Here is a 26,119-nt window from a genome sequence, read left to right as displayed (position 1 = left end):
AAAAAGGATCAGACCAAACTTACTTGGTATCGAGGGGCTCGTAATCTGATGTCATTAATTTTTTATAGGTGGAGACGTCAAGGAGTTATGAAGGTCAACTCTGTTTTTTTAAATGGAACGATATGGTTTTTTATTTACATTCTGATAGTGTATTTCAAGACGAATATAATGACCTATTATGAAGGTCATTCAAGGTCACGCAAGGTCAACTGCAATAGAAAATAAAATGTCTCAAAGCACTCTTCGAACACTACGACGATTTACATGTAACATGTTATGTGCGTATGCACTGCTACTTCAAGTGTTCAAAATGTCGACCTTGAACACTGAGACATAATCTAAAACGTTGCAATACTGATGATACTGCCGGACAAATTTCAGTTGTATCTATTACAGAGCAAGCTCTTTTTATACGTTCTTGCATATCAACTGTGGTTGTTGGTTTTTTACGGTACACTTGTTCCTTCAATTTTCCCCACAAATAAAAATCTAGCAGTGTCAGGTCTGGGGAACGTGCTGGCCATTTATTACTTCCTGATCGACCAATCCAACGACCTTCAAATGTCCTGTTCAGTAATTCTGTAACATTTCGAGCTGAATGAGCAGGACATCCGTCTTGTTGGAACCACATGGACTGTCCCACGTCCAGTGAAATGTCCTCTAACAATTCCGGCAAAACGTCTTTTAAGATTCTCTCGAATTTGTGACTATTTAGCGTGCCATCAATGAAATATGGACCAATTATTTTATTATGAAGAACGCCGAACCAGACGTTGACAGACCAAGGTCTCTGCTTGTCCACTTCTCGTAGCTATCGTGGATTATCTACTGACCAGTAAATGCATGTTGTAACAGTTAACTTGTCCGTGGTTTGTAAATGCCTCGTCCGTAAACAAAATTTTATTCAAGAACATTTGATCGTCTTGCAGTTTTCGTAGGCCCCACTCGCAAAACTGTAAACGTTTTTGAAAATCATTTTCACTTAATTGTTGATGTAGTGAAATGTGGAATGGGTGGAATTTGTTAACTTTAAGTGTTCGTAAAATACTTCGTTGACTGATGCCACTCTCGCGTTCAAGTTGCCTCGTACCAACATGTGGATTTTGTATTACACTTGCTAAAATGTTTATCGTGTTTCCATCACCAGTTGCTTTTTTGGCTCGAATGCGTTTTTCCTTATCCACGTTTCCAGTTTCTCGAAACTTTTTTATAATGTTTGCAAAGATAGAAAGTAAAGGACTATTACGATCGGTAAATCTTTCACCATACACGCGTACCGCTTTCCTCATAATTCTATGACATTCACCATAAATGATAACCATTTCCACTTTCTCTGCTATTGTGTAACGCATTCTTGAAAATTGAACACTCAGATTGAATATTTCGAAGCCGTACTCTAGTCGGCAGTCAAACTACTAATAACATTTCTGGATACAGGTAAGCATACAATGTGATGGTATCTTTATTTATGTTCTGCAACCCTTACCAATACTTAGAAGAGCAGTATGCCAAATACCAGAGAAGACACAAAAGTATTTGAAGAGTGCTTTGAGACATTTTATTTTCTATTGCAGTTGACCTTGCGTGACCTTGAATGACCTTCATAATAGGTCATTGTATTCGTCTTGAAATACACTATCAGAATGTAAATAAAAAACCATATCGTTCCATTTAAAAAAACAGAGTTGACCTTCATATCTCCTTGGCGTCTCCACCTATAAAAAATTAATGACATCAGATTACGAGCCCCTCGATATCATGTAAGTTTGGTCTGATCCTTTTTTTTCTATCTTCAAAAGCAAGCGATTTATTCAGGTGACCTGTTTTAGGTGCCGCACCCTGTATAATAATTATTTTCTGTTATATATTTTTTATGTTTTCTGTAGCTTACATAGAATATTGAGAGTAATTAGGCATTACACGGTTGAACATCTTTACCTAATAATATCATGATCACGCGTTTCGCTTCTACTACTTGTTTCGTGATTATATCCATTTCCATAGGATCTTTCATCCCAACGTAATCACGTTCAATACCTTCAAATATGGATCTTATCTGAAACCACATGATAAAAGTCGATTAAGGGATATCATAATTATATGAATGATTTTACACCAGTATTGCAACGAAAACGATAGTGGCGTGTCTGTTCAACTTACTACTGGAAAAGTTATGATGAATCCAACGTATCGTAAAAAGAATAATAACATGGGAAAGGTGAACGATAACATTTGAAGTATATTGCGCTGTGAGATTTCGACCATTCTTAACGTTGATACCTGAAAATTTTACATATGGTTTTAACAGTATCAAATTTTTCAAGATTATATTTGATTTTTAACAATTTCATATTTTTTTCTAAAACATTTCGAACAGTACCGTTTTATAAAAATTTTTAAGAAAACTAATATTCGAAATTCTTTATCTGGAGTAAAGTATGTATTTAATTTTGAATATTTTTAGTGATAAATCAATATTTTCTGGAGTAATGTGGTAAAGATTATATCTATACCTGCCATGACTGTGCGTACCTGATTACCTTTTTCATCAAGAAACTTTTAAATTCATGACTCTAAAACTACATATAGCGATTTGCAAAGTCCCGAAACATGTGCAAATGCACAAATTTCCGCGTGCAATTGCTCTTCGACACCTTCCAACCGTTTGCAACCGAATGAATTTAAATTATTAAATGGATATCACGATTGAAGCATAAAGTACAATACAACTGCAGAAAGTCTAAATAAATCCAGTCTTACTGTGGGCCGGCTGTGACTCCGAAACTTTACTGTTACTCCGTCCCGGCTGTGGGCTTCGAAATGCTATTAGGCAGTTCTCTTAGAAATCTTAACTTTATGACACGTCATGGTTATTGGGGAAGACGGTAATGACATTAGTATACCAACTATTCGCCAGATGTAAAAAAAGGTCTTATTCTCAAAAATAACCTTCCTCGCGTCCGTGTCATAATCAGCAGAATTTCGCACTGAACGAATCTGCGGATCTGCCGCAACGCAACCCTTTTTCCTGCAACTACCACCGCAAAATCTCAGTCGGTACCACATTGTCGCGCCCCGGAAACTATTCAGGTCCTTTCGGGCCTAGACAAGATCAAACACTTAGACCCGGATCATCCTGATTAACCAAGCACTTAGGCCCACATTAAGACGCATCATAGGATCCGAAAGCTGAGGAGTATAAATACCGCCCTCAAAACTAAAATAAAGGCAGTCTTCCACCATGAGACACAGTGGACCGAATTATCAACTCTAGCAAATAAAAATTTAATATTTCATTATTTTTATCGTTCTACTTATAGTGTTCTTAAGGTCCTCAATTCTCATATGTGTATCTAAATAAAGTTTTAACCTATATCGTTTTAAAAATCAGCGTTCGTACTTCTTAAAAGTTTCAAACTTTTCTCTTCGGTAAACAATAACATGAAGATTCAATTATTTTTCCGTTCCATTTGGACATTAATACGCTTAAAAATACTAATTTTTCTTCGTTATACAATTTAGTTTGCGTGGATTTGTGTTTAATTTATATATTTATTTATTGATATAAATGTGGAAATGAGAACGGTAGCAAGCGACTAAGCGTGACAGAAGCGTATGCAGAGAGTGAGTGGATGTGTGCATGTGCGTGTGCTATTGATTATGTACGTTATGGAAAAGATGAAAATCGGGAGGGCGAGGCCCAAACGATCGAGACGGAAAAAAGACAGTCCTAGCCGTATCGTCGAGCACGTCACATGACTTTTCTTAATCTGTATTCATTATTGTTATATTTGTTCGTTATTAAATTCCGTTTTCCGTTAAAGCGCGTCACTTATTTCCGCTTCCTGGTAACCCATCCTACATAAATGCTTATCAAAAATCAAATACACTGAGTACAATAAAGTTTAATACGCTTGCACATGCTTCATGTATCCAAATCGAGCATTACAAACATTGCATCATATTCTCAAGGCAAGCTTCTTCGCATAAATTGCAGAATCAATCTTCTTCATTGGCCGATACCAATACTATTTGAGAAATATCGTAACAGTACGATTTAGGTAATATGCTCGCTATTTAAAAAACGCGATTATCTAATTTCAAAATAAATTTTAATATGTTTTTAAAATTCACATAAGTATTACACATAATACTTATTACGAATATGGAACAAGAACAAGTCAGAATTGGGACAGATTTTGTGGTAAGCGGTCAAAAAGATAAGTTCCCCTCTTTTCCCAAATAAAGAGTCTTTGTTGCCATTATAGTTTTGACATTATTACTTAGTACGCCGAGACTGTGCTCACGCAACAGTATTTAACATTTCTAAAATTTTAAATTAGTCTTACTTATTTTATAGGAATTGGCGAGGACAACATAGAAACACTTTTGCGCATTATAGAATGTTAATGATTGATTGAGCTTTTAAGAGATTTCGCTAATTGCCACCACAATTCAGATTTAAGAAAATTTTAAATGGAGTACGACTTAAGAAACTAGTATTGTAACGAGACGTGGAGAACGCGACAGACTGCTTGGATACTATTGGTCGATTTCGACCAATGAAACAAAATTGCCTATTTTGGCAGGAAATACACGCGTCCCATTGGCGGAGCCCTTGGAGAGCGAGCACGCCTTTTTCTCAGCCCATCTTCACCATGACAGAAGAATACTATAAAAATAGTTCACTGCGACAAAATCTAACGAATAGTAAATGCAAATGTTATATTACATCACTGATCTACTATTCGAAAATCCCATAAAAATTTAACTGGATTAGTTTCAATTCTAGATGAGTTAGTACACAAGTTATATTAACTGCTGGTATAATCGGGTAGTGGCTGATTTTACGTCAAAAAATGGATCGAAGGAAAATAATAACATTTTTTCATTTAGCACTCTTGTTAACTATTTATTATGTGAATTAGGTGAATAATGAAAAGTATATTACAAAAGACGCGATCTAATTTAGATATGACTGACCCGCATGGACGCTGAGTGAAGACTAAAAGAAAAAAATCACTAGAAGACGCCGCGCACGTGGCGTGTTGCGAGATCCTCCGAGAACATTCGATCGCATTCGAATGTTCTCCTCTGTAACCGACGTCGCGGGCCATGACGTCAGTTATCGATCGCCAATGTTCGAACGCCCAATCGATATTCACTCGCTCAACATCTCCCCTCGTTCGATACCATTGAGATGCATCATTTGCAGACACCGGTTGAACTTTGGTCCATACATCGGCTTCGTTAGGATATCCGCAATCTGCTCCTCCGTTGGACAGTATACAACTTCAATATCTCCCCTGTTGACCATCTCTCGGATGAGATGCAGCTTCACCATGATGTGCTTGCTTCTCTTTGAGACTGTCGGGTTCTGGATCAACTTGATGGTCCCTTGATTATCGATGTGAATCTTCGTCGATTGATCTTTCACAGATTCACCCAAATCAGTCAGGAATTGTCTTATCCACATCACCTCCTTGAGTCCTTCATTCGCGGCGATATATTCCGCTTCAACAGTAGATTGAGCCTGTATATCCTGCAGCTTCGATTGCCAAGCAACAGGAGATCCGTTGATCATGACCACGTAGCCACTAGTTGACTTGTACTCATCAAGATCTCCAGCGTAGTCAGCATCCGTGTAACATTGAAGATCAATGCCATCACTTGCATGATACATGATTCCAAGATCCAATGTTCCCTTCACGTATCGAAGAATCCTCTTGACTGCAAGCCAATGATGATTCGTGTGATCCATCAAATATCGAGCAACTTTGCCAACTGCAAACGCCAGATCAGGTCTTGATCCCGTCATTGCAAACATCAGGCTGCCAATTGCCTCCCGATATGGAACATCCGTGATTATTTCATCCTTGCTGATAGCGGACATCAGCTTCAGCGACATGTCATATGGTGTCACTGATGACTTTGCATCATCCATCTCGAACTGCGTGACCACCTTCTTCAGATATGATGCTTGGTTGACCATGAACGAATTATTGACCTTCGTGATCTCCAAGCCCACAAAACAGCTGATATCATCAACTTGAATTTCGAATTCCGCTTTCAAGTGATGCACGATATCATCGATGATAGATTGATCCGTTGCACACAATAAGCCGTCATCGACGTAGATGCCCAATATCACTCGCCGGTCTCCATCTCTCGCTGCATACACACATGGGTCCGCACCACTTCGGCTGAGACCATACTTCTCGATGAAGTGATTGAATTTATCATTCCAGGCTCGGGGTGATTGTTTCAATCCGTACAAGCCTTTGCGTAACTTGCACACCTGATTTGTGCCATCACCGAAACCTTCAGGCTGCTGCATGTAAATGACCTCTTTCAGTTCACCGTGAAGAAATGCAGTCTTCACATCTAAGTGAACTATCTTCATGCGTCTTGCACTTGCCACTGCTAGTATCGTTCTGATACTATCCATGCGCACAACAGGGGCGAAAGTCTCTTGATAGTCGATGCCGTATCTTTGGGTAAAACCTCGTGCCACCAACCGTGCCTTGTACCTTCTGAATGGTACCATCTGGTTTCATCTTGATCTTGTAGACCCATTTGCAGCTGACGAGATTCGCTTTATCAGGCTTCTTAACAAGATCCCAAGTTTTGTTCTGATTTAGTGCATCAATCTCTTATTTCATCGCCTGCTTCCATTTGCTGCAATCAGATGATTCAATAGCTTCCTCGTAGCTCTGCGGCTCGATCCTTGCTATCATCAGCTTCGTGTTGGACCGGAGCGGTCTATCAGCCTTCTGGTACTGCTTGTTCTTGGCTCCTTTCGGTCGTCCTCTTGGTCTTTCTTGATACGCTGCATCCTCTTCGACTTGATCGTCATTATCAGCATCTCCCTGATACTGATGATCATCCTCTTCCTGATGCTGCCGACCACCCTCACATTCTCCGTCGCTCGTTTCGCAACCGTCGTGATAATATTTATCACCGTTGATCTGATGAGTTCCCTGAGACAGATGATCAAACTTGACATCTGTGTACACTCCAATCCTATCCGTAGATTCCTCCCAAAACTTCATGTTACGCGATGAGTCAGTGTATCCCACGAATCGCATGACTTTAGCTTTAGGATCCCATTTTCTGCGGTTCACCTTCGGAGTGTGCACCCACGCCTTTGTTCCGAACATGATGAAATTACTCAGATCGGGTTTTTCACCAAACCAATGTTTATGGGGAGTTTTCATATCGCTCTTTGCTGGAACACGATTCGCTAAGTATGACGCCGTGTTAACAGCTTCAGCCCACAGCCTCTTTGGAAGATTCATATGGTGTAACATACATCGAGCTCTATCTACCTCGATGCGAACTTCACGCTCAGATGTTCCGTTTTCTTCATGAACATAAGCTACGGATACTTCATGCTTGATAGACATGTTCCGGAGATACTGCTGAACAGCCTTCGACATGTACTCTGGGCCCTGGTCCGTACGCAGAATCTTCATGCGATCTCCACGATCAGCTCGTTGTTCGGATACAAACAATTTGATCTTGTCTAACAGCTCGCTCTTTTCCTTCATCGGGTAGGATCTTCGGTATCCGCTTACTTCATCTTTGAACACCACGAAGTGCCATGATCCACCAATTGACTTCACTTCCATTGGTCCACACATGTCACTGTGTATCCGTTCGCCGACTTCCTTCACCTTGGTGTTACTTGATGGATACGATCGTCCCGTCATCTTCCCATACGCGCATCCATCACACGAGAACTCTTTGGTGTCAGATAATGTCAATCCATTGACCAGTTGTTGCTTTGCCATCCTCTTGATTGTATCCGGAGCAACGTGTCCGAGCTTCTCATGCCATGCTTGAAGTGTACCGCTGGCCTTAGCTGCTCGTTCGGTTCTGATTGACTTTATCATTAGGTAGTAGACACCACCTTCTCTGCGACCAACAAGAATGTCCTGATCATTTTTGCTAATAATGATTTGGTTCCTCTTGATGTGCACGTCACATCCCTTCTGCATTACTGCACCGATCGAGAATAGGTTCTGATCGCCAAGGTCAGGTACATACAGAATGTGGCGGCACATCAAACAGGCAACGGACGCGGGCACGCAAACCGCGGACCCGACTTTGTCGCCGACGGTGCCTTCAATCTGGACAATGTAGCCAGCGGCCGTTCGGGGAAAATGATATCGATTACCATTTCCCCGAACGGCCGAACAGCGAGCGACCAGGGCCCGCGAGAAGGCCTGGGACCGAAACTCATACGTACGTCGACCGCCGAATCGACACGACGAATAAAAGATCTCCAACGAACGAGTACACTCATTTCTCTCCTTCCACCCACACAGAACGTCGCTTAAATGTCCATCTCTCCACACAGAACCGTCGAATATCTTGACTTTCACCTTTCCCTTGGCCGTCGCCTTGATCTTTCGAACATCGCCAATGGTGATATTCACTGGTGGCTTGAGATATTCAATATTATATAGCAGCGCTTTGTCATTTACCATATGCCTTGATGCGCCACTATCACCTAACCATTCTCGACATTCCTCGTACTCTTCATATGCAGTAAGAGCCACGTACCCTTGTCCTTTGCCCTGATGAGGTTTATCAGGCTTACTTTGCTGATGCTGTCGATCTCTACTGCGCTTCGGGCAGTAAACTTTGAGATGACCAACCTCACCACATCCATAGCAGTTTCTTCTCTCCTTCTTCGAGATCGGCTGCTTAGATTGACCCTTTGATTTAAACTGTCCACTCTTACCTCGTGCAACTAGAGCTTCCTGATGTTGCTCTTCACCTTCCCCCTTTGTCATCATCTCCTTCTCAGCAGTCAATAGTTGTTTCCGCACATCCGCAAATCCGATCTTTGCTCCAAGCGATAACTCGATGTTGTATGAGTGCTTGATAAGATGAAATCTCTCGGGTAATTCTGTGAGAAGCTTTGCTACCATCCGCTCATCAGTAACATTTTCCTTGATTGCGTCCATCCTCTGCTTGATGACCATCAAACTCGAGCAAAATTGTGCCACACCCATGCCTGGCTGAAACTTGAGATTCGCAAAATCCGCATTCAACTGCACTTTACTTGTCTCCGACGATGCCTCCATCATCGCGATGATGGTTATCCACATGTCTTTAGACGTCGCGCAGTCCCGAATGGCCGTGTGATAATCATCGTCAAGTCCCGACGAGATCACACGCCTCGCTTTTGCATCTCGTTTGCGCCATTCCTTTATATCTACCTTGTTGTCCGCTGCTGCCGCTGGACACGTCTCAGTTCCATCAACGATATCGAGTAAATCCTTGCTCTCAAGGACAGCCTTGACCTCATATTTCCACCGAAGATAGGATGAGCTGGTCAGAGTAGGAATCGGGATCACAATTTTGTCGTCGGCCATTTCTGAGTCACTTCACTAACACAGTCGAAATAAATCACCGTCACGTTATTGCACTTTTCACTTATCACTGCAGATTTAACAGTTCCGCGATGTCTGAGCCCATAACCTGTTAACTATTTATTATGTGAATTAGGTGAATAATGAAAAGTATATTACAAAAGACGCGATCTAATTTATATATGACTGACCCGCATGGACGCTGAGTGAAGACTAAAAGAAAAAAATCAATAGAAGACGCCGCGCACGTGGCGTGTTGCGAGATCCTCCGAGAACATTCGATCGCATCCGAATGTTCTCCTCTGTAACCGACGTCGCGGGCCGTGACGTCAGTTATCGATCGCCAATGTTCGAACGCCCAATCGATATTCACTCGCTCAACAACTCTGTTTTCGAGAAAATTAAGTTGACGAATGTGTCAAGTTCGCATGGTTTGTAGTATAACAAGAACTAGAATTGGTATGTCATGACTAGGCGCGCCACTTGATTCCTATTCAATAATATAAGTTTTTTCAACCTAAGTTTTCTCAAAAACTAGTTAGGTGACATCATGTAGATGTACAATCGAAGAATAGTCACAATAAATTTAATGAAAATCATAAAAACTATAGGTACGTCACATAGTCACTTTCCATTTTATCACTAAGAATTACCTATTTTAGAAACATGCTGGTACTTTGAATACCAGAATAAAAAATGTATTTTCTTGATTTAAAAAATATTCCTCACCTGCATCCCAATGCAGAAGAGTGTAAGTAAACAGAAACTAAGTCTATGAACTTTCGTCTTCAGAGACTGGTCATTGGGCAACAATCCAGTGATACACAGCACAATGTAATAGGTACTATAAGTTTTCTGGAACGCGTCCATATTGAAGAATATGTAAAATGTGTATGAACGCAAAATCTAATGTATCATCCAACTACACCTCGGCACTATGTTTTATGCATAGTTTCCGTTGTTAACTTTATGGCCCGTAGCAGTATCGTTTAAAACATGATTAATACATTTGAGGCTTTTAACTGAAAATGCGAGTAATGTAATGTATAACCACCTATTTTCTTCTTTCCTCTGTAATTAAAGTCAGTTATAGTTTGCCTACTACTTTGTTCAGAGTCCACGCACACGTGTCAATTCCCAGCTACTTCCCACCTTTTTAAAATGAATTTATGAATCATTCTGACACGCATTGATTTTTGTGGCTCGAAAGTGGCTTGGAAATATTCACTATGCGTTGTCAATAAGAAAACGTAGTTGGGGTTACTATCAATAATAGGTGACGTGTGGATTATGTATGTTGCGCGAGCGAACTGAAAAGGTAAAAGATTTGTTGAAGGTTGTGCCCATATTAGTAATAGTATTTTAAAAGAAAGCCTGTGTTATGGCTTATGCCCAAAACTTTCTTTTTTACAACTGCGACCTATCTGGTGCGAGAGAGTGGTTCGCCGCTACGGGACACGACGTTCCCGGTCAATGGACAAAGCTGGGCCTGCATTGCCTCCCCCACCCTTTGTCTATCAACACTGCGTGACCGGTCAAGCGGTTATGGTTTTTTTTCGTCTTCGAAAATATCGTAAATGCGTTTTCCTTTTTCCCTTTTCTGACACGAATAGTTAGCATTCTGTGAACGATCGAAGCGAGTAGTTGCGCCTACCTAGTTTCCGAATAATTATTTATATTTACGTTGACCTTACTTGTATTCAATAAATAGCATTTTTCATTAACTCTGTTGGAATTATTTACACAGCGTGTAAGTATTCCAACAAGATTGACGAATAGGAAGCATTTAGAGGTGGAGAAAGGCGTGAGTGATGATACTAGGTGAGAAATAGAAGTGAAAGAATAGATAAAAATGAAAAAATAGAAGTTTTTTTTTAATTCCTTTTATTATTTGCGTCTACTCAGAGGAATATTTACAAATATTTAAATCGTGGTTAGTAGCGTTTGACTTCTGTTTCTTTAAACGGTAAGTACTAGAATTGTTATATATTGTATATGGGATATTATGACTCTAGGAGGTCTTTAGGATGTCTACGTTTTAGTTTTCTAATTCAATCTGCGTAACAGTCTGCTGCTAATGGGTTTGGGTGTGCATTAACTCTATCCTTATGTTTCTTCCTCTACAGAGGGAACGTTCCTGATATACCAGGGAGCATCTAATTTTTGACGCGGGGGAAATCTGCATGCAGACGTCCCCGTAACTCGGGGGCGTTGACGGGGGCAGTGTAGGTTGCATCTAATATCGTGCGAAGTATTTTTGCTTGTACGGTTTCCATTTTTTGGATGTGTGATTTTGCTGCTATTCCCCAGAGCTGGATTCCATAGGTCCAAATTGGTTTTATTGCACATTTATATACGAGTAATTTGTTATTTGTATTGAGTTTACTTTTCCGAGATATTAGCCAGTTTATAGATTTGGTTCGCAATTTAATACTCTTAATTTTTTGTTTTATATAATGATCCCATGTATGTTTCTTGTCTAGCTGAATTGTTGCATGCTAGCCTGGTATGACACATAGTTATACATCCATGTTCATTTTTGCGACAGTCATACCGACCATAGTCATCCTTTCTCTAAATATTTTCTATTTTTCCTCTGTTTGTGAATGTCCCAGATATTTCACCGAGTTTGTTAATTGTATAATACTATTGTACAGTTTAAGGTTATTTGTTTGCTCTGCTTTTCGTAGGGTAAAGATGATGTGTGCACATTTAGTGGTGTTGACTTTAATTCTGTTTTTATCTAACCAGTTTTCTATTTTTGTAATGTGGTTTTGAAGATGCAATGTAGAAGTTTGTCGGCTATCGTAAATGGAGATTATTGCGGTATCATCTGCAAATGTGTAGATTTGAGTATTTTGGTCAGTTGGGATATTAACTGTGTAAATGGTGTAAAATAGAGGGACTAGTACATTTCCTTGAGGTACTCCAACTTTGATTGTCTGGATGTCGGAAATGGTGCCTTTAATTTTTACTGTGAAGCTTCTATTGTCTAAGTATGATGTAATTATTTCATGAAGTGAGGTGGGTAGTATATGTTGTAGTTTTTCGAGCAGTCCTTGGTGCCAAACCCTGTCGAAAACTTTTTCGATATCTAGAAATAGTGCTGTACAATATTTATTTGTTTTTAGTGACTCTATCATTTGTGAACCATGTGATGACTTTGTTCGATGGTGTTGTGTTTTTTTCGGAAACCGAATTGAAGGTTTGAAATTATTTCTTTATCGTTAACTATTTTAATGACTCTGTGGAAGTGGGACCAATGGTGGAAGAAACGATTGTCTCGGTTTAGCTCTACTCAATTTATTACAAAATTACCGTTGGTACAAACCCGCGATGCCCGTGTGATACGGGGCGCCTCTACCTGGAGATAACTCCTGCATCTTCGCGTCATCTCCTTGACTCATCGGTGGTGAAGCAGAGTTCAACCCTAGACCCCTGCGTCATCCCCCTGAATCACCGATAGCAACGCAGAACTCAACTCCGGACTGCCGCATCATCTTTGACTCACCAAAAACATGCCCTTTGCACCCTGAGCCTTTGCGAACGGCTAGCTTATATAAACCCCGAGAAACCCAATAAACCAGAGTCAGTCAGACAAAAACCACCGACGCGTTTATTTCGCCCTCTGAACCTTCAAACTAGCGTATACGTACGTTATAAGTCGCGTTCTTAAACATCATCAGTGTTAAATAATAAAGAAGTACATCAAGTTCTGTATGCGTACAGATCCTTTTTCTTCTGTGTGTTTATTTGTGCTCAGTCCCGTGACACCCGCGTACTGTACTCGACGAACGCTCTTACTAAACTAACTTACAGACTAGCTGTTCGCTCGCTCATGCATTCCCACGAAAATCATTCTTTCTCATTCTCACATTTCGCTTTCACTCTAAACTCACTAAATGCATTCACGTGGCGCCGGCATGCCACAACTCTATTGTATATCACTTTTTCAATTACCTTTGATAAAATCGGTAATAATGATATGGGTATATGTGATTAAGGAATGTTGGGATTTTTTCCAGGTTTTAATAGTGTAATAATTTCTGAATAATGAGCATAGTGATAAACCTTAATCCTCTTCTTGGTTGTTCTTTCAGCATTTGCGCTGTAATTCTGTCGTTTCCTGGTGATTTATGGTTTTTAAGGTTTCAAATTATGACTTAGAGTTCTTCTTTTTTAGTTGGTTGAATTAGAGTGATACAGATTTCAGTACTATTGTTATTGTTATTAGGACTAGCAATAAGGTGAGTGTCATTGGTGAGTACCTCCTAAAAGTAGTCTGCCATTGCATTTGCTTGTTCCTTCAGTGTTTTAGTCCATTGTCCAGTCAGAGATTTGATAGGATTTATTGGCTGTATTGGTCTTCTAATTCTTTTAGCTGCTTTCCATAAAGAGTAATTTGTTATTTCAGTTGCGTCGAGATTGGAAATATATCTGTTAAATTCCTCATTATTGCAGTTGTTGATTTCTGTCTTTATATTTTTGGTTAGTCTACTACTGTCTTCTTATTAGTCTTCTTTGTATAATTAGTTCAATAATAAATGCTGGATATCTTTTTTCTGTCTCTTTTATTTGGTACTGTGTGCATTCTATTGCTACTGTCTGAAGAAGAGTTGTCAACTTTTCTGTTGCTACTTCTATGTCTTGAATGGTTTTGAGTGGCATGCTACATGTTAATATGTTTTCTATAATTTTCCTATAATTATCCCAGTTGGTAGTCCTGTTAGTTAAATTTGAATGATTGAAAAATTTTGTGGTTTTTGAATTTATTGTGAACATTACTGGTGTATGATCCAAGGTAAACTCAAGAAGTTCTGTAGTTTGGATTTGATAGTTTTTGATATTGATGATTCCAAAATCTAATGTACCTGGTATTTTATTCGGATCGGTTGGCCAATAGGTGGGTCGGCCGGTTTATAAAACTGATAGTTGTTTTTGGTTGATTAATTGCATTAAGTTTGCTCGTTTCAAATTAATTATCCTTGATCCCCAAACCTGGTGTTTAGTATTGAAATCACCTGCTACCAAGAAATTGTTTTTTAGTTTGTCGAAGAATTCTCTCAGTTTTATTATAGTTAGTGAGTGTTTGGGAGGGCAATAGATTATTGCTATTGATGTCTGCTGTTCTAGGGTTACGTTGATTATGGTTGCTTGTATCTTTCCTGTTTGTATTGGTGGGAGTAGGAGGTGTTTAATGTTGGTTCTGATGAATATGCCGGTTCCTGCATGTGCTTTTCCACTAAGATGTGGAGTACCGTAACATGTGTAAAAAGGTAGTTTAAAATGTAACTTACATGTTTCATGTGTTTCAGCGATGAGAAATGTTTTTATATAACGAGTTCCAATAGAAGATTTAATATGATTGACATTTGTGTGGTTAGATTTTGTATTAGTTGATTTGTTTCTGATGTTTGTATTGCTAGCTTTTGTATTAGATGTTCTAGATTATTGTTGTTGTTGTTACTGTTATTGTTGGGGAGCAGGGACGTACAGACGTCCCTGAGCTCAGGGTGCACGTGATGCACCCTCGCTTGTCTTTTCCGTTATTCTTTTGTTTCTCTGCGCCTCGTGGCGTCGTCGAGTGCGTGCCTCGGTCATTCTCTCGTGTGAACTCAACCGGACACAACCGGACTCAACAACTGGCGCTGCGGCAAATTTCGGACCATGGACCAAGCTGAGCAGCTCAAAGCCCTTACGGCGGCAATCAACAGTCTTTTGCAACTACATTTGCAAGGGGAGGACGCTGCAAGAACGCCGTCGACGCTATCGGAATCTCGGACGCCACTGATCGATTTATATAATCGTCTCAGTGTCCGCGTAGAAAAGTACGCCTACGGTTCCGACGACGACACCAAGCCATTTTCTAAGTGGCTGCTGCGGTACGAATACACCATCGTAACGGAGGCGACATCACTACCACCAGCGATGCAAACCCGGCTGGTGTTGGACAAGCTGGGCCAAGCCGAATTCGACCGACTGTTGGACTACGTGGCACCACGAGACCCGTCCAAGATGCTTCAGGGGGAACTGTTGGACGTGCTAAAGGAGCTCTTCCGCGACAAGGTGCCAATTACCCGACGTCGCATCGAGATCCTAAACTTCAGGTACGACAATTCTACCCCTATCACTGAGCACATCGACCGCATAAACAGGCACGCAGCAGAGCTCGACCGTGAACATTTGTCGGACGACAATCTGCGAACTCTGCTGCTCCTTTAATCTTGTAGGGAATTTTGTTGCGGTCATATCGACTTGTGTCCCGAACTAGTGGGTTTGCGTGGTTGTCAACCTTGTATCTTGATAATAATTGGTGGATGTAGGGCAGGATGTACTCTGTGTTGGTTGCTAGGTGAAGTTTGTTGGTATTGTAGCGGTGTGGTTTGCCTGTAATTATTTCGAGGGTTTTATTTTGGAAGATTTGAAGTTTCTTGAGGGTGGTCCTAGCGGCAGCGCACCATAGGTGGGAGCCGTAGGTGATTACGGGTCTGAGGCAGGTTTTATAGATTGTGAGTCGTAGGTGCTGTTTTAGTTTCGACCCGTGGGAGATGAGTGAATGGATGGAAGCAGATGCTTTCTTGGCTTTTGCAAGTCTGTCCAGGACTGCGGGGGTCCAGGTTAGCTTGTGGTCGAAGATTACCCTGAGGTAAATTACCTGCTGGGACCATGCAATGGGGTGGCCATCAACTGTTAATGGAATATTGATTGATGGTGAGCCTTTCTTGGGGAAGCAAATTGCTTTTGTCTTGTAAGGATTGATTTTAAGTTTCCAGTTTGCGAAAAAGGAGGTGACTGAGTTGACTTATTTTTGCATTCTAGTGAGGAGGACTTGATGGGACCACGAGGAAGAGATGAGAGTGGTGTTGTCGGCATATAGTGTTAGCTGGCAACCGTTTGCAGTCGGGACATCGTTAATGTAGATGTTGAAGAGGATGGGTCCTAGAATAGAGTCTTGGGGGACACCGGCCAAGATTGGGAGGAGGTCTGACGGGGTTCCTGCGAGAGAGACAAAGATATGTCTGTTATGTAGATATGAGCGTATGAGCTTAGTGAAGGCTATGAGTAGACCTAGTTTATTAATTTTGTATAGGAGGGCCTCTGACCAGACTGTGTCAAAGGCTTTAGTGAGATCAAAGAGGACCATGGCTGAGGTACGGTTGGTGTTGTGTTCGTGAGTGAGAAGCTGTGCTATTCTTATTAGCTGGTGTTTGGTGGAGTGGTGGGCTCTGAAACCAAATTGTTGGTTGATGAGGGTGCTCGAGGTGTCGAGGGTTTTAGCGAGCCAGAGGTAGATACATTTTTCAAAGATTTTTCCTATGACGGGGAGGAGACTGATGGGTCCGTAGCTGTCTGCGATTTTGTGATCTTTACCTGGTTTAGGGATGGGGACTATTCTAGCTACTTTCCTGGCGTCTGGAAAGTAGTGAAGTTTGATTGAGTGGTTGAATATGTAGTAGAGTTGAAGGGCGACCTTGTGTGAGGCGAACTTAAGCGAAGGTGGGGTTATTCGGTCGTGACCCGGGGCTTTGTTGTTTCTTTGTGCCTGGATGGCTTTGCGAACATTAGGTAGCGGGATGTGGAAGTCAAGGGGGGGGATGTCTTGCTTCTTTAATGTATCTGTGAATTGTTTTATTTGGGCGTCGTAGACAGAGGGGGTGTTGGATGCGTTGTTGTGGATTTGCTGGAAGGATCTGCAGAGGTGATTTACTTTATCTAGATCTGAGGTGAGGGTGTCTGTGCTGTGTGTTAACGGAGGTATAAAGAATTTTCTCCCTGTGAGGGTTCTATGATTAGCCCAGAAGGTGGGGTCCGGCTTGGTTTGTTTTCGAATCTCATTATCCCAAGCGTTGCCTCGAATCCTAGCAATTCTGGAGGAGATTTGTGTTGTGAGGTGTCTAGTTACGTCCTTGTAGTGGGGTAGGCCGTGAGTTTGTCATAATTTTCTGGCTTTCCGCTGGGTTTTGATGAGGTTTATAAGGAAGGGGTCAGTGGAGGTGTCAATGTGATTTCTGTGTGGTAGGTGACTGGTGGTAGCTTTTCTGATGCAGGCGAGAAGATAGGCTTGGAGCTTGTTAATGTCTGCGTCTATTTGGGTTGTGGAGGTGAACGTTGTGGTGAGGGGGAAGGAGTTGTTGTGTTTCCTATATACAGCTCAATCAGTATTGGGTGTCATGTGAGGTGCTGGAAGTGTGCTACCGGGCTTTGCTGTTAGAAGGACTGGTCTATGTCTGGTTATGAAGTCGTCTGTGGTTATACTATGGAAGGAGTTGTGGTGTTTAATTAGGAAGATGTCTAGTGTGGATTTTCTGTATCTATTATTGGATGGGTTGAAGGTGAAACTGTCGGGGTGGTTAATGAGGTATGTGGCTGAAGTTGAGTGGTTATAGAGGGTGTTACCAGAGGAATTATTAGTGAAGTTGTTCCAGGAGGTATGCTTGGCATTGAAGTCTCCGCCAATAATGAATTTGTGAGGGAGATTGATGAGTTGGTCGAGGTCAGAGGTGGTAAGCTTGTGCGACGGTGGGATGTAGGCTACTCCGATTATGATTGATGGAGAGAGGAGCTTGATGTAGAGTGCTTCAAGATTTGTGTAAGGATTGGTGTGCACCTGTTAGGGGAGGATTAGTATAGCAACTCCCCCGTGTGAGGTGTCACGGTCTTTCCTGAGGGTGTGATATCCTGTTAATGTGAAGTTTTTGGTGGGCGTGAGCCAGGTTTCGGTGATGAGGGCAATGTGGATTTTGTGCTTGTGTAGGACGTGGAGGAGGTCGAGTCTTTTGGGGAGCAGGGACTCGGTGTTCCAGAGTAGTATATTGGGGAGGGGGGCATTATTCCAGGGAGAGGGCTACTTCGACGAACGAATCTGCGCTCAATCTGGTTTGTGCATTGTTTAAGCTTCTCTATCAGGGTTTTGGCTGCTCTGATCTTAAGCTTGAAGTCGCAGAGAATGGCTAGCTCTTTGTATAGGGAGAGAGGGCACCAGCTATGGATTCCTCGTCAGGGGGGCTTGAGGCGGAGGAAGGGGATGTGGAAATTGAAGGGATTTGTGAGGGTCCGGTTAGGGCATCTCTGTAGGAAATGGTCTGCTTTTTGGGAGGTAGGGGAGTGAGAGAGAGCGTGGGTATAGATGAGGGTTGAAGAGGGGCAGGGGGGAGGGGGCATTTTTCCTCTTGATGTGTTTGAGGAGGGATGGGTATTGGGAGTAATTGGCGGTGTGTTCGCCTTTGCAGTTAGCGCACGTGGCTGGGGTGTCCCTTGGTTTGACGCAATCTCTTGTGAGATGCTCTCCAGCACATTTCACACATTTGGAGGCTAGGTTGCAATTGTTGGAGGAATGGTCAAATGCCTGACATCTATAGCACTGTATGTAATTTTTGTTAGAATGGAATTTTTCCCAGTAGACCCGGGTGTAGAAGAGGAAGCCTATTGTGGCTACAGAATTGAAGGTAGTTCCAGAGGGGAACGTAATCTTGTATAGTGGGAAATGCTGGCTTTTCGAATTTTTGCTGTTGATTAGGAAGCAATTGGTGGGGGTAATGCCTTGGTGGGAGATCTCATTACATATTACTTAAGGTTCCATGGTAGGAAGGCCTCTGAGTACAACGCTGATTGTTTTTTCTCCGTTTGGGATGAAAGTGTGGTATTGTCTATTACCATTTTTTAACTTTGAGATAAAATCGCGGTGGGCTGCAATTGTGGGTAAATTGATTCTTACCTTGTTTCCAAGGTATTTGAGAGTGATGTCGTTGCCATATTCGCTGATAAGATTCTTAGCTAGGGATTGGATGTCTCCTCTGAAGTTGTTGACATAAATAGGGGGTGGATTGACATTGGGTGGAGGTGGGTGCCGTGACTTCGCTGGTTTCCGCGAAAGCTGCGAGTAACTCAAACCTATTGTTTGTGGGTATAGCTGACGTGTACGTGTCCATGGTTTGAGTAGCTGGTGCGGTTTCGTCCAAGGTTCTCTGCGTGGGTGCAGTGCAGTCTACATACCTTCGGACTGCTGGAGGCGAATCACTTAAAAGTGCAGGGCGCTTCCTCGCCTGCACTTTTAGCTGTTTTAGTTTCCTTACTGTAATTTTCACTGTGTTTTGGTCAATGATTTTTTGGATTAACGGAAATTGTTCGCGAGCACTTCACTGTAACTTTTCAAAATAGCTTCGATTTATCCGTTGCGTTCTGCGACAACAAGGGAACTCTGAACGAAGAATGATGGCTGATTTTTTCCTGGCTGAGGGTGCCCTTTTTATACCATTTTTGGGTGGAGTCCGATTTGAATAACTTGAAATTTCAATTTTCATTTTGAAGCAGCTGTATCTTTTTTTCCAAAAATGGTAAGACAATGGGGCTTAGCAGGTTTTAAAGGGTAAAGTCTCTACTTTAATGTGTACCAACTGATTTTTACTGTCGACCTGGATATTATGTTGTATCTCACTTATATATTTTTAAATTCCCTTTTATCCTCTTCTATCACTCTTATGTCCATGGATATTATGTTGTATCTCACTTATATACACTTAAATTCCCTTGTATCCTCTTCTATCTCTCTTTTACGCATGGATATTATGTTGCATCTCACTTATATACACTTAAATTCCCACTTATCCTCTTCTATCTCACTTTTATCCTTGGATATTATGTTGTATCTCACTTATATACACTTAAATTCCCTTGTATCCTCATCTATCTCTCATATGTCCTAGGAAATTATGTTGCATCTTACTTACATTTTTTTTTTTTTTTTTTTTTCACGAGGAGGGGAATGCTTTACGCACACCGGAGTCTGGTGTACGTAGCCGGCCAGATGGTAGCGACCGGTAGTGTGGGACTCCCCCTAATGAGAGGGGTGATACCCACTAAACCCCTACTCTGGCTTCCGCCCTCAATTCACCCTTCCCGGACCCGCCTCTCGGCATTACTGCAGGAAGGGTGAGTGTCTTAATAGCGACCTATGCCGCTTGACCAAGGCCGCGTCGTGCCTATGTCCCTACTTATGTCTTCTTCCTCTTTTGGCTCGCGTCCTTTCTTTTTGAAATTTGTTGTGTATTTCCTCTTTAGTCGTCATGATTTTTCTAATGTAAGCTTTGAAAGTGTCTCTGTATTCCTTGTTGTGCAAAATGCTCTCTATGTCGTTCATTTTAAATTGTCCCGTACTGGCAAATAGTGTAGTCCTATCATTTTCAAAATATTTACAATTGAGGATGGCATGCTCCGTAGTGTCCTCTTCGGTTTTACACATCAGGCATTTATTGTCCGGATGCTTGTCAATTTTGTGTAGAAAACTGTTGAAGCATCCATGACCCGTTAGGATTTGTGTGAGATGGAAGTCCATTATAGATGGACCCCATGACCTCCAGCTTCCGATGTTTTTTATCATACCTGCTGTGTATCTTCCTCTTACAGAGTTGTCCCATCTTGCCTGCCAGATCTCGTAAGTTCTTTCCCTTTCTTCTTTTTTTATCTCTTTAGTTTCTCTTGTACAATTTTCGTCTCTATACACGTCAAGAATTCTGCTAAAAACCCGTTTCCTTTCCTCTGCTAAGAGTATTAGGGGAGGGACACCCGCTAACACACAGAGCCCCTCGTGGGAGACTGTACGGTATGCTCTGATTATCCTACATAACCCTATTTTTTGGGTTTGGTGGAGTTTCGAGATACTTTTCTTCGTATTCATACCCGACGCCCATATAGGGGCCCCGTAAAGTATGATCGACTCCATTACCTTATAGTATAGGATCCTAGCCTTAAATCCTCCCCCTCTGACGTTTGGAAGGATTCTAGATAATGCCCCTGCCATTTTAGTGGCCCTCTCACATACTATTTTTATGTGTTCACTGAATCTTCTATCGCCTTGGAGGTAAACCCCCAAGTACTTGACTGTTTTTTTAGATTCGATCAAATTGTCCCCTATTTTGATCTTAATCCCTCCTGGCCTCTTTCTACCGGTGAGGCAAAGAACTTCAGTCTTTTCTTCAGCTAATCTAAGCTTATTACTGTCAAACCATACTTTAATTTCTTTGAGGGTTTCGCTTATTTTCGCTTCTAATTTCTCGGCCCTTGTGTCAGACACAACGAGGGCCACGTCGTCCGCAAATCCTACCAGCGTCGCATTTTTTGGTAGTGGGAGACCCAGCAGGCCGTCATACTGCGCGTTCCAGAGTATGGGGCCCAGTACCGACCCCTGTGGCACCCCGCCATATACTGGTATCTCTTTGCCTAGTCCTCCGTTCTTCGTGGTAATATGTCTTTCACTCAGATAGTTTTTGAGTATGTTATATGTTTTCTCCGGTATGCTTTTTCTTTTTAGCGCACTTGTTATAAGGTCCCACCTGATGGTGTTGAATGCGTTTTTTACATCTAGTGTAACTAACGCACAGTGGTGACCTCTTTCCTTCGCCTTGTCCCAGAATTCCAATATCTTCTTGATGGCATGTATTGTCGATCTCTGTTTTCGGAATCCATATTGATTATCATTTAGGTCGAGATTTTTGGCAATTCTTTCCTTAATGCAGTACTCCAGCACCTTCGCCCAATTGGATAGTATGCAAAGAGGTCTCCAGCCTACGTTTGTTGTCCCCTGTTTTTTCGGTATCAGAAGAAGTCTACCATTTTTCCAGGCTTTAGGGAAATATCCCAGCCTAAAGCAGGTGTTTAGTACCTGGGTGAGGTGGTCAGGGTCCACCTTTCCCATGGCCCCAACTGCCTCCGCTGGGATCTCATCCAAACCTAGAGCCTTTCTTTTGACATTTTTTATTGCCTTAACGACCTCTTCTGTGCTGAAGTCTGATTCCACTTCTTATTGTTGTCAGGATTTTTGTTGTCTTTGCTAGGATAAATGATAAATAATTTTTTAACGACTTCCTCCAATTCCTCATCCCCTAGTACTGCGGGGGGAGGTCTTCCTTTAATTTTGTCCATGACCCATCTGTATGGCTTCCCCCAGGGGTCGTTGTCAATAGTGTTAATGAATTGTTCCCATGCTGCCGCTTTAGCTTTTTTAATTTCGATCTTTAGTCTTTTCTTTTTTTCCTTGTAGTCATTTAGCAGCATAGTTATACTGTTGAAGTCATTATTCTTACCTCTACCTCTTTGGAATCTTCGTCTAGCCTTTATGACGTCATTTCTAGCGTGCGCAATTTCCTTAGTCCACCACCATACTGCGTTTTTATGTTCAAACGCTGGGTGTGGAGTTTTAGTCGATTTTGAGACAATTCTACCTATGTCTAGAATATATTTGTCAATTTCCTCTCTACTGTTTATGTTATTCGTACTATTTGTATTCGTCCATTCTTCGTATTTTTTTGTGAATTTACATATGTCAATCTTCCGTGAAATCTTGTTAGCGGTCAATCCTTGTTTGTTTTTTAGGTCCTCCCATTTGAAAGTGTGGCGAACATAAAGGTGATCTGATGCGTTATAGACCTTGAGGATAACACTTTCTTGAAGAGCCTGATTACAAGCCCGATCACACATCATAATGTCAATTAGTGACGTTCTGCCCATCCTTTCGAATGTGTGACTGCCTACACTCCTTGCAATACATAGGTCGCGTCTGATAAGCCATCTCCATGATGTCGTAGCCTCTTTTGTCAGTGTTTTTGGAGCCCCAAGCAATTGACTTAGCGTTGAAGTCTCCGGCAATAATGGTGTTTTTAGATCCCAGTCTGGTGACCTCCCTCTCCAGTTCGTTAAGTCTTTTAAGAAATTCGTGTCTTCGAATGTTGGGAGATATGTAGCAGCTGTATATCTTAAGCTCGTCTACCGCAGCTGCTACTATTCCCTTTTTGTTTGTTATCTTCTTAATATTAATGAACTTCTTTCTGGCCAAGGGGGTGACCCAGATTGCCGCATCCGCGTTGGAATCTGAATACCAGTGCGAGAGGATACGGTAGAGCTCAGATATAATTACCACATGTATGCCTTTTTCGCTGACGTATTGTAGTAGGAGGTCTTGAGCCAGCCTGCATCTGTGGAGGTTGATTTGTAGAAAGGTTAACTTGTCTCCTTTATTGTGCATATTTCAAGTTAGCGTTTGAATAATAAATAAGTAAGTAAATAAATAGTAGATAATCTGTGTGGACTAGATAGTAAAAATAAGTTATTACTTGGTCTGTGTGAGTCAGTTAGATAAATGAGTAAATAAATAAATAAATATAAATATAAATAAATAAATAAATATATAAATACGTAAGTATGTCAGTAATTTAACGCTAGTGGCAGGGTGTTGGTATCAATTGTTTTCTAGTGTCTTGTCCTTATCACCCTCGTTTCCAGAGGGCTCGTTGTTTACGCTTTCAGTCTTCAAGTTTCTCCTCTTTTTCCTCGAGTCGAGAATAGCCTTCCTGTAGATAGGACATAGGCTGACCTGGCAGATCATACATCTTGATACTTCATTTGTGCAGTTGTTAGTTAGTGTTAGCCAGGTGTCCATATTCCCTGCATCTAAAGCATTGCATCAGGTCTTCTCGCTGTTTTATGGTGCATTTACCCCAGCCAATTCTCAGGGTCTTGAGTCCTAGCAGTTTGTCCGCTACATGGGATGTTGCAATGACAGTAGCATTCTGTCTGCCCGCGGCAGCTGGTCTGAGCGCTTTAATTACTATCTCTTTGCTATCTTTTTCAGAAAGGCTTTCAGCAATGGCCTTTCTGATGTCTTCTTCCTTGGCGTCTCCTTCCAGATGCTTGAGGTGTATGACTTTAGTGTTCATACTTCTCGTTCCTATCCTAGCTTTAACCCCAACCATTTTATTATTGATTAGCTTGTTCATATCAGCTACTTTGGCTGGGCCACCTCTTACCGTGAGTACCACTTCCCCGTTTTTGTTTGATCTGACGCTAGAAATCTTTATGCCTTCTTTCTCAATGTTGATATTATTTTTCATATTTCTGAGCGTGTCAGCATATGTGTCTGCCGCGTGTCTGCGGCTTTTACAATGATCGTTCCCATATCATCCCTGCGTTTAGTGGAATAACTGTTTCTGCTTAGGTCTTCGGTCTTGGGTGTCAGAATAATGGTCTCAATATTAGTGTTAAAAAAGATAGCCTCAACCATGCGTTTAAGTTTTTCAACGGGGATGTCCGGCAAATAAGTGATTAAAATCTTTTTGTTTCCATTTTCGGAAGCCGTATTCCTGAGTCTTCTCAAGGCTTGGTATATGTTTTCCAGTTCCGGAGGGTCCTCATTTTTGAGCCTGTCAAATAGGTAATAAATATGTCTTTCTTTGTCGGCATTTGTTCCTTTGGATGTCCGTATCCTCGTGCAATTAGAAATAAATGCGAGATCTCCTACTTTGATCTCTTGTTCTTTTAGCATTTCCAACCCCTGGAACCTATCGAGTATGAATTTCCCAGGGCCACCTGATGGTTTCAGGTCCACCGGAATAAATCCTACTAGGTTTTCGTCAAGGGCTGTAGACGAAGGGTGTCTATGTTCTATTTTAGTGCTTTTATACCCGTCCATTATCCATTTTTTATCCAGGAGGTCCTTAAGGGTAGTCCAAGATTCCCCCTCCTTCTTCCAGGTTCTAAGTGTGTCTGAGTCCACTGCAAGTGGGTCAGACGTTTGCGTGGCTATTTCCTTTAGTGCTATAGAGGAAAAATCTTGAGGTTTTTCCTTTATAAGATCGTCCAGTGTAGTCAAAAAGTCCGAGTTTTGTATTTTTTGCAAACTCAGTATGACTTCAGTCATTCTTCTCCTCATTTCAGAGTCTTTGGCATATTTTTCAAGGCAGTATCGCTGCAATTCTTCGACGGAGTCGGCCACCTTATTAATCCTCCCTTTGATTTTAATTGCGGATTCAGAATGGGGTTTGCAGCTCCTAGTGTTTTCTCCTCTCTTCCTTTTATGGATTTGTTTCGGTGACTCTTCGATTATCACCGAAGTGTCACATGATTGGTCTTCCTCTTCTTTGCTTTTGTGTGGTATTTCAGAAAGCGAGTGAGCTCGCCTCTTTTCCATCCCCGGAGGAGTTCGGGTAAGTCTTCTCGACGTTGTAAATGGTGAGATCGTGGTCTCATCTAAACCCTTTACCTCGGGAAACATATACCGATCGAGGGTTTCTTGCTTTCTTTGGGTCTTAGTCTGTTCCTCTATATCCGAGTTGAGACTCTCATTATTCGACCTTGACGCCTTTTCCAGTTGGGGGGCCAAGGGATCCACCCTCCCAACAGAACGGTTGACGGATAACCGTCGGGGGGAGCCCGCTCGCTCACCACCCACACCGACGGGCGCTGCGGGTTCCGAAGCCCGCTGCGCAGTAAACTTCAAATCCTTACTAGACCTACTCATAGTTAATAAAGATTGTTTGTTGAGCCCAGCCGGTACCTGGAAGAGAGACCTGGGCTCCCAGCTTCTCTTCCATGCTCAGGGGTGACGCCACTACACCGGTTGGCGTGGTGTAGTATCGGCGATTTTTTCCGCTAGATGGCCTCACTATCCGCGTCAGCTCCTTATTTGGTTCTCTCCCATCGCTCGATAATATCCTCTGATCGGCAACTTACCGCCGGTCAGCCGCAATACGCCGGTCGGTATCTTACCGACGACCGGTAACTCTTCTCATTATCGATGTGTGCCACCAGATGTCGGTGGTGTACTGGCTTTGTGGCGACACAGTCGGCGACTTGTACCGCCATCTGCATCACGTACTTCAGAGCTTGTCGTGTTGCAACCAGAATATTTAAAATTTACTGGCACCGATTTAATTTTGCGTCTTTCAGGCATTCTAATCCCAAGTTTC

The 26,119-nt window shown here is 41.9% G+C and overlaps 3 protein-coding genes across 5 annotated transcripts in view; all 3 read right to left on the bottom strand.

Moving 5' to 3' along the window:
• Positions 1 to 10,257, bottom strand: part of LOC144476282 (uncharacterized) — a 28,011-nt gene extending 17,754 nt beyond the window's left edge. For all 3 annotated transcript variants that reach the window (XM_078193005.1, XM_078193006.1, XM_078193004.1), the window contains exons 1-3: positions 10,113 to 10,257; positions 2,161 to 2,280; positions 1,939 to 2,056 (exon numbers count right to left, since the gene is read on the bottom strand). In XM_078193005.1, coding sequence (XP_078049131.1) covers positions 1,939 to 2,056; positions 2,161 to 2,280; positions 10,113 to 10,253 — 379 coding nt within the window. In that variant the 5' untranslated portion in view covers positions 10,254 to 10,257. The remainder of the gene's footprint in view (positions 1 to 1,938; positions 2,057 to 2,160; positions 2,281 to 10,112) is intronic.
• An 11,876-nt stretch (positions 10,258 to 22,133) lies between these two features.
• On the bottom strand, positions 22,134 to 22,859 carry LOC144475475 (uncharacterized). Its single transcript, XM_078191428.1, has one exon. The coding sequence runs from the start codon at positions 22,857 to 22,859 to the stop codon at positions 22,134 to 22,136; it is 726 nt and encodes a 241-aa protein (XP_078047554.1).
• A 4-nt stretch (positions 22,860 to 22,863) lies between these two features.
• Positions 22,864 to 23,400, bottom strand: LOC144475474 (uncharacterized). Its single transcript, XM_078191427.1, has one exon. The coding sequence runs from the start codon at positions 23,398 to 23,400 to the stop codon at positions 22,864 to 22,866; it is 537 nt and encodes a 178-aa protein (XP_078047553.1).
• Between the last annotated feature and the right edge of the window lie 2,719 nt (positions 23,401 to 26,119).

The sequence above is a fragment of the Augochlora pura genome, chromosome 10 (genome assembly GCF_028453695.1).
Source record: "Augochlora pura isolate Apur16 chromosome 10, APUR_v2.2.1, whole genome shotgun sequence".
Classification (NCBI taxonomy): Eukaryota; Metazoa; Arthropoda; class Insecta; order Hymenoptera; family Halictidae; genus Augochlora; species Augochlora pura.
This window is presented reverse-complemented; position numbering and strand designations above follow the sequence as displayed.